Source organism: Dromiciops gliroides, chromosome 1 (genome assembly GCF_019393635.1).
Source record: "Dromiciops gliroides isolate mDroGli1 chromosome 1, mDroGli1.pri, whole genome shotgun sequence".
NCBI lineage: Eukaryota > Metazoa > Chordata > Mammalia > Microbiotheria > Microbiotheriidae > Dromiciops > Dromiciops gliroides.
Genome location: NC_057861.1, coordinates 168691888 through 168701258, shown reverse-complemented (window position 1 = coordinate 168701258; position 9371 = coordinate 168691888). Strand labels below are relative to the sequence as shown.

The following is a 9371-nucleotide window of genomic DNA, read 5'->3' as shown; positions in this document are numbered from 1 at the left end:
TGAGACCTGGAAATGTTAAGTGACTTGTCCAAAGTCACAAAGACACTAAATGACAGGGCTGAATTTGAATCCACGTCCGGTGCTTCGAAAGCTAGTACTCGTTTCCATTCTTACCAGGCATTGTCTATTTATAATAGTCATTATCTTCACAATAATAATAATATTTATATAACGTTTACTGTGCCAGGCACTGTGCTAAGCACTTTACAAATATTATATCATTTGAACCTCACGACAACTCTGCGAGGTAGGTACTATCATTATCCCCATTTTACAGATAAGGAAAGTGAGGCAAACAGTGGTTACGTGACTTATCCGGGGTCACACAGCTGTTATGTCTGAAGCTGCCTTTGAAATCAGGCCTTCCGGATTCCAGCAAGTAAATGTTTCTCTCTGTCTCACTTGAACTCACCGTCTTCCCCTGCCATACACCACCACCAAAATCATTTCCCGCCGCCCCTGCCCTAACTCATCATGGCAGCTCCGGCTTCATTGCCTTCAGCTCTCTCGAGAAGCTGTTAGCTTCCTGGTCGGCTTCAACCGGACACGGGCGCCCAGGGATGACGCCACAAAATAAATAAATAAATAAATAATAGACGCCCGTCCAAAAAGGTGCGAGCGAGCGCTGGGCAAGCGCAGTGCGCTCGCCGGGGAGGCAGTTCCTTCCTTAGTCGGTATGAGTGGCGGAGGGACCGAGACCCCTTCGGGAGGCGAGGCCTCCCCGGCTCCCGCAGCCGTCCAGGTGGGAGGCAAGAAGCGGGACTCGCAGGCGCCGGCGAGCTCGCCAGTCCACCTCATTATCAAGGGTAAGGAGGTGTCAGGGCTCCCCTTCCCCACCTTCCACCTCTGCTGCTCCGAGGACCAGGCCCCGCCCCAAACCCTGGAGGTCTCGGGCCTGTAGTGGGCGGAAAGCCGCTCCTCCCCACCCCAGGTCGGGGCGCGGCCCCCCACTCCCGTCCCACCCTCTACCCCGCTGCGCCTACCCCCCCCCATCCCCAAGAGCCCCGCCCTTCCAGGTACCACTCTAGTCACTCTGCTTTTTGGTGGGTTTCGTTTTGTTTCTTCCCTGGCTGGCCTGGGTTGGAGATACCCGGGCCTGAGACAGCCAGGAAAGGGTCTGCGCCTCCCTCCCTTCTCCTCCATGCTATATCCACATAGACTCTCCTTGCTGCACCACAGTCAACAATGCCAATGAGAACCTCACACTTTTCAAGGGCCTGCTGTGTGCCACGCACCGTACTAAGACCAATTGGTACGAGAAAGGCAAAAGACAGCCCCGGCCCTCAAGTTTTCATGTTTTCGAAGCGCTTTACCTACATTATCCCGTTTGATCAACTGCCTTGAGCTCCCAGCATCCAGCCCACTTTCCATGGGCTACCTCATGGAGGTAGAGCTGGAGGAGGCCTCTAAAGCCATCTCATCCAATTTCCTCCTTTTACAGAGGAGGAAACAGGTCTAGAGAGGGGAAGCGATTTGCTCAAGGAAACACAGTAATTAATATTAGAAGTCAGTCAGCCAACAAGCAATTAAGCACTTACTGTGTGCGGGGCATTGGGCTAAGAGATACAAAGGACAGAAAAGTATTAGGGGTTCCTGTCCTCAATTGAATTCAATTGATTGAAAGTTAAAATATTGATAGCTTATAATTAACTACATCTTTTGCTTCCATATCGCTCTAGTTGATTTTTGAATTTTGTAAAAACTTTCATCAGCTCCTATTGAGTGACTGAAAGGATGACATTTGAATTGCTGGCCTTTTAAAGATCATCCAGAGAAAGAAGTTTTGATGCTTACAGGATAATTTTGACACGCCACAAGAAAAGTTTTAATGGAAAGAGATCAGATAATGGAGCTGGCCAAGCAAGAAGACCACTACCAATTCACTAGTCTTAGAATTGTCATCTATTAATTTTAAAATGTATCCAAAATTAAAAAAAAATAAATGTAAATTTAAATAAACTTTAATTTTTAAAAAAGTTTGTAGCACTTATGCTTCTGAAATTATTAAAGCTTAAAACTGTCCTAAGACTTTTGGGACACCATACAGTGTAAAAGGATGGTAATCTCAGAGAATTACCTCCTCTAAGACTTCTTGCAGAAAGTGGGATTTGAACATTGTCTTGAAAGAAGCCAGAAAAAGGAAGGAAGGAAGGAAAGAAAAGAAAGAAAGAAGCCAGGGAAAATAGGAGATGGAAGCGAGGAGGTAGAACATTCCAGACATAGGGGACAGCCAGTGAAAAGACAGTCAGCAGAATGAAATGTCTCCTGTACAAGAAACAAGAAGACCAGTATAGATAGATATTAAGAGTGTGTGTGGGCAGCTAGGTGGTGCAGTGGAAAGAGCACTGGCCTTGGATTCAGGAGTACCTGACTTCAAATCTGGCCTCAGACATTTAACACTTACTAGCTGTGTGACCCTGGGCAAGTCACTTAACCCCAACTGCCTCACCAAAAAAAAAAAAGTGTGTGTGTGGGGGAGAAGAGGGGGCAGCTAGGTGGCACAGTGGATAAAGCACTGGCCTTGGATTCAAGAGGACCTGAGTTCAAATGTGGCTTCAGACACTTGACACTTACTAGTTGTGTGACCCTGGGCAAGCCACTTTTTACCCCGCAAAAAATAAATAAATAAATAAAAGAGTATATGGAGGAAAGTAAAGTGTAAGAAGAGTAGGATAGTAGGAATGGTCCAGGTTGTAAAGGCCTTAAAGTGTCACACATAGTTGATCCTGGAGGAAATAGGGAGCCCCTGGAAGTTATCAAATGATGTGTTGTTGGGTGATGTGGTCATTGCTTTAGGAAACCATTTTGTCAGCTGAATGGAGGATGGATTGGAGTAGAAAGAAACAAAGCAGGTAGACCAATCAGAAGGTTATTTATTGCAATAGACCAGGTGAGTGAGAGGTGATAAAGATTATAAAAAGGTGGTAGCTTGTGAATCAAGAGAAAGGGACATGTTAGAGAAGTTGTAAAGGTAGAAATGGTAAGATTTGCAATCTGGATATGTAGAAAAAGTGAGTGAAATGTTGAGTGACAGTGAGATTTTGAGTCACTATGAATGGGAAGATGGTGATACCCTTGACAGTAATAGGGTAGCTGGGCAGAAGGAGGGAGGAAGCTAATGAATTCTGTTTGTACATGTTGAATTTGATTTGAATCCTGGTCCTCTTATTCCATAGCCAGTGTCCTTTCCATTCTACTGCCCCATCTTAATTAGCCACCAAATACTCCTAAAGCACAGATCTGATCATATCTCCTCTCTCTTGTTCAAGAAGCTCTGCTGGTTTCTTTAGGATAAAATACAAAAGTTTGACATTTAAAGCTTTTCACAATTTGATTCTAGTCTACTTTTCCAGGATGATTATACACTACTTCCTCTTCTGGCATCTTGTGCTCTAGCCAAACTGGCAACCTAGCTAGTGTTTCATAATTCTACATTTGCACAGATTGGCCCTGTTGTTTGGACCATTCTTCCTCACTTCAGCCACCTGGAACCCCTTGAATAATTGAAGTTGAGAATTACCAAAGGGGAAATAGAGAGGAGAAGTTGGGGGGGACAGGTAAGAGCAGGCTCTAGCACATTATGAAGAAAGTATAGCTAGGAAATAGGAGGGCTACTTACTTAGTGAAAACAAGGGATATATTATAGATAATCAGCTTGGTGCTATTGGTATCCCTGAAATCTCAGAAGGAATTGAGGAAGGCTTCCAGCATATGAGGTGAACCCCTAATGATGAATTTGTGAAAGGACATGGATGAGTTACACAGGATAGGCAGGAATTGATGGCAACCCACATGATCAGGGGGAGTATTCATATGACTGAATTCAGTTATCTAGGAGTATATTTATGGAAGACTAAAAATATATGGCTGTAAACAAAAGAAGAGTTATTTCTTTGTGTCTTTGTTCCCATGGGATAAGTAGTATCATACGGTGTAGAAAATCCTGGACATTGTCAGTAAAGATCTGGGTTTTGATCTCATTTTTGACTTACGTTAGTTGTGAGATGTTGGACAATTCACAGTTCTCTGAGCCTGAAGTTTCCTCATCTTTAAAAAGGGAATAATGTACTTAAAGGCCTGTAAGGATATATTCAGTTCAGCGGATATTTGTAGGGTGTCTAATATATTCAAGCCAATGTGCTAGGTGTTGGATATACAAAGAAGACAATGAAATGGTATTTTCTAAGGGTTTTACATTCTGCTGTAGTAGGGAGAATACAACACATACAGCATATGGTATAAGTGTAATGCCAGGTAACAAGTGAAGGGGCAAAGGAGTTATTTGAGGAGGGAGAGCATTTTAACAGGAAGTTCAGGAAAGGCTTCAGGGAGGTAGCACCTGAGCTGAGCCTTGAAAGAAAATAAGGAGTGTAAAAGTTGGCATTGAGGTGGAAGTTTATGCCAAATGTGGATGCTTATGTGAATGCAGGAAGGCAGAAGATAACTTAACGAGTGAGGAAGCCTTAGAAAAATTCAAGTAACACTAGTTTTCTGGAATTTAAGGTAGGCTGAAAGGGATTTTTATGAAAGGAAGCTAGAAAAGTAGGTTTAGCTAAATTGTGGAGGACTTTGATGTCAGGAAAACACGCTTGTATTTCATCCTAGAAGTGATTGGAAACCACTAAGCCTTTTTTTTTTTAATCAAGCCAGTAACATGGTTGGTGACATGGTAGAAAATTTTAACCACTGGGCGTAAATAAAATGGATTCTAAAGAAGACTGGAAACAGGGAGACCAATTGGTAGAATATTACAGTAGGTTAGCCAAGTGGCAATGAATATTTGAGCTAGGAAATGGCATTATTAGTATTGTAGAATTGACAGGACTTAATTGATTCAAAGGTGTAAGAGAGGGAAGAATAAAAAAAAAAATGACTGAAATTGTGAACCTAAGTGACTGGGAGGATATTGGTTGTCCTGCATCAAAACAGGAAAGTTGGATGGGCAGGTTTGTGGTAGACAGTATTCACTTTTGGACACTGAATTTGAGTACCTTCAAAAACAACCAGGTAGAGCTATCTAGCAGGTACTTGGAGATAAAACAGTAGTACAGTAGAGACATTAAGACTGGGTATATAGATTTGGGAATTATCTTCAAAGGTCCTAATTAGACCCTTGGGAGCTGATAAGATCAGCAGGGGAGAATATAGAGAGAAAATAGTAAAAGGCCCAGCATTAAAGCTTGAACTTACTGGAGAATAATTAGAAAAAAAAGGGCGGGGGGGGGTACTGAGAAGGCACAATCAGGTAGGAGAAGAATCAGAAGTGGGCAGTGTCACAGAAGATAAGGAGAAAATACTTAGGAGAAGGGAAGTAGTCAGTAGTATCAAAAGATAAAAGATGGGGGCAGCTAAGTGGTGCAGTGGATAAAGCACGGGCACTGGATTCAGGAGAACCTGAGTTCAAATATGGCCTCAGATACTAGCAAGTCACTTAACCCTCATCGTCCCATCAAAAAAACCAAAAAGAAAGATAAAAGAAAGGACAAGGGGAAGAGAGCAGTTTCAGAGGCAGTATTTGGGGTTGGGTTATTGAAAAGAAGCTTTTTTCCTTTTTTGCATCCCCAGTGCTTAGCACAGTGCCTGGCACACAGTATTGCAATAAATGCTGTTGTTGTTGTTGTTGTTGTTGTTGTTGTTTTGACTGACAGCCTGGTGAGGAAGTTATAGCAATTATAAATTTAAAAAAATTTTTTTTGGTGGGGGTGAGGCAATTGGGGTTAAGTGACTTACCCAGGGTCACACAGCTAGTAAGTGTTTAGTGTCTTGAGGTCAAATTTGAACTCAGGTCCTCCTGACTCCAGGGCCAGTGCTCTATCCATTGCGCCACCTAGCTGCCCCAGTTGTAGCAATTATAGATTAATGATCCTAACTTATTTGTGAAGCACATACCACTTCTCAACACTGTATTTAATAATTTAATTTCTCCAGAAATGTTAGGTTAGAAATCATAGGCCTTGTAATTGTTAAAAGTATAAAATGAATAGGTTGACCATAGGTAAATTTTTAAACTGTAACTTTTCCTAACTCTTAGGGATTTTAGAAAAAGATTCAAACAAAAAAAGGTTTGTGGTACCAGATTAAAACAACATTTTAACAAACATCTAACAAATTTATGATAAAATAAATGTTAACAAAATAAAAAATACAATAGCATATAATGTTAATATGTGTTTTTTAAAAGTCACTATGTGGCACTAGTATTGTTTCTATATGTTTGACACAATTGATATAAGCTAACTCCCTCATTCTATAGATGAGGAAACTGAAGTTCACAGGGATTAAATAATTTAACCAAAGTCACATTGGTAATTAGATGACAAAATACGGATTAGAATCCAAATTCTCTAACTCCTAATCCAGGGCTTTTTTCCTTGGCTCCATGTAGCATTACCAATACCCTGACTTTTATTTTGTCTTTATAGATCTGGGAGAGATTCATTCTAGACTGTTAGATCATCGACCAATTATTCAAGGAGAAACACGTTACTTTGTGAAAGAATTTGAAGTGAGTATCTTTGAAATATTTTAATAAAAATGCCAATTATAGATTAGGATTTTGAATTGGAGAGAAAATCCGTAAGTTTTAATTTTCTCCATGTATAGTTTTTATGTCCACAGTATGGTAGAAAATAAAACATTTAAGAATATAGAATATGCAGGGGCAGCTAGGTGGCGCAGTGGATAAAGCACTAGCCCTGGATTCAGGAGGACCTGAGTTCAAATCCAGTCTCAGACACTTGATACTAGCTGTGTGACTCTGGGCAAGTCACTTAACCCTTATTCCCTGCTTCAAAAAAAAAAAAAAGCTCTTGGCAAATGTCCTCAATTTCTTCAGTAAAGTATGAGGTAAGGTTCTCAGCATGGGTTGGGGGGAGGGGTACAGGGAGACACAGGAGCCTTGAAAAGGAAATGAAAAGGCTTGTAAAAATCACTTTGGTAGAGTGAATTTATGATTTATTACAGATTTCTTCTCCCCTCTCACTCAGCTGTTTTCTGTTGTACCTATTAGATTAGAAGAAAAAATAGAACTTCTTGTGGAAACTTATTTTTAATGTGTTTAACTTTAGGAAACTTTGATCTTAGTCTAGTCTCTAATACACTTCATTAAAATTTGTGGGACTTTTGTACAGAGATGCTTGACGTTGAAGAAAGAAAAGCATTATTCTTTATGATCGTAATTATTGTTTGGTCATGTTAATTAATTTTACAAGTATAGTACAACAACCAGGTATTCCATGTGATCTGTGGTTTGTGGGCAGGTCAAACTGATAGATGGTTAAATATGTAGATATAGTTCTCACTCTCAACATTTCTAATAGAAAGACATTAATAGAAGGAAGTATATGCCACATGGTGGCAGCATTTACTAGAGAATTAGAAGGGTTCTGCTGTGCTTTTGTGTTCCCTGCTTTTAAGAACAGTCGACCTTTCTCCTGGCTTAATGTATATTTATTTATTCACAGTGATTCTGTTAGAAGTTATGAATAGAGTTTTAGGACTTCTTTGCTTTCTGTGGTGAACATTCTACTGATTAACCTTTATCTAGTATCATTCAGTAAAAGAACAGCAACATTCCTTATTTTTCTGTGGTTCTTTCTTCCATTATTTGAGATTTCATTTTTTTCCTTTCTTATATATCACTAAGGAGGGACCTATTTATTAATCAATTAAGCAATCAAAAACATAGCTTCTACTCTGTAGGTACTGTTCTAAGTGCTTTAGAAGGTATATATAAGGGGCAGCTAGATGGCACAGTGGATAAAGCACCGGCTCTGGATTCAGGAGTACCTGAGTTCAAATCCGTCCTCAGACACTTAACACTTACTAGCTATGTGACCCTGGGCAAGTCACTTAACCCCAATTGCCTCACCACAAAAAAAAAAAAGTAAAAAAAGAAGGTATATATAAAGTTCCCATTGATTCATATCACTGTTCTAGCTGTTTGAGTCTTTCAAGTGAAAATACTACAAATGAAGGAGAAAAACAGTCATCATAATATTCAGATAAGTATGGTAATTTTAAGTTTAGGGAGGGTTATTGATGTGTTAGAGTATAGATTTGCTCAATCAGGAAAACTTCTGGAAAAGGACTTTACCTTGGAATTTAAAAGATAGGAAAAATGAAGCAAGGGCATAAAAGTTCATGATCTAGGGACAGCTAGATGGCGCAGTGGATAAAGCACCAGCCCTCGATTCAGGAGTACCAAAAAAAAAAAAAAAGTTCATGATCTAGGCAGGACTGTGTTCACTATTGTAACCTATTTCTTTTTTTTTTTTTTTTAGTGAGGCAATTGGGGTTAAGTGACTTGCCCAGGGTCACACAGCTAGTAAGTGTTAAGTGTCTGAGGCCGGATTTGAACTCAGGTCCTCCTGACTCCAGGGCCGGTGCTCTATCCACTGCGCCACCTAGCTGCCCCTGTAACCTATTTCTAATGCTCAGCAGGAAAAAAAGGCTTACTAGAATAAAGTATTATTTTATCTATAAGATGGTTACTTACCATATAGTATATAGTAATAGATGCCAGGTATGTGGATACATATTAGATTTAGTTTCTGTCTAGTTGGCTAATTCCTGATGGAAGGAAAATTTTAAATCATTTAGGTTGATTTTCATAGCCTCTTCACAGTACCTCCTAGTAATATAAAGAAGTGGGATTGCTTTGATAACTTTATAGAAGTAACTTGTTACTGTAATTAAGTCAATGAGAAATCAATTTAGTCTTCCTGTTTAAATTCTTAGAGTGATCCAAATGCAAGTGACAGGCATTATGGTGTAGTGGCTAGAGAACTGGTTTGTAATCAGAAAATCTAGAATTGAAATCCTGTCTGTGATACATACTAGTCTTGTGATTGTAGAAAAGTCATTTTAACCTTTCATTGACTCTAGGCAACTCTGTAAAACCCTAAGTTGGTCTTAAGATGAGTTGTCAATGTACATCTATAGAGGAATTTTTCCATACATGCAGTTATGAAATTATAAGTATTAGCTAATAGAAATCTGCATATAAACAAACTTCAATATTTTTAGAGCTCTTTTCATTATTTTAATTCAGGTTCTTTTCTAAAACATACCAACATTAACACATATTCAGTATTAAAAATATGCAAGATTATATGTAAACATATTTATACCAGATTTTAAGCTTCTTGAATAAGCAATTATTAAAAGCCTGCTATGTACCAGGCATTGATCCAGGCACTGGAAATAAATGGTAAAAATGAAACAGTCCTTGCCCTTTAAGAATTCTCCATTCTAAAGAGGGTGATATTTATAAGTATATTCAAAATACTTTACAAACCAAGGTAGTTTTCAGGAAGTAACTAACAGCTAAGAAGGATCAAGAAAGACCCTGTTAGAAATGCAGCTAACAC

The 9371-nt window shown here is 39.5% G+C and overlaps 1 protein-coding gene across 1 annotated transcript in view; it reads left to right on the top strand.

Annotated features, from left to right (window-relative positions):
- Positions 1 to 593: 593 nt before the first annotated feature.
- BLOC1S5 (biogenesis of lysosomal organelles complex 1 subunit 5) overlaps positions 594 to 9371 on the top strand; it is a 61771-nt gene continuing 52993 nt past the window's right edge. Inside the window, exons 1-2 of the mRNA XM_043978065.1 lie at positions 594 to 806; positions 6423 to 6505. Of these exons, the coding sequence (XP_043834000.1) occupies positions 677 to 806; positions 6423 to 6505 (213 nt within the window). The 5' untranslated portion in view covers positions 594 to 676. The remainder of the gene's footprint in view (positions 807 to 6422; positions 6506 to 9371) is intronic.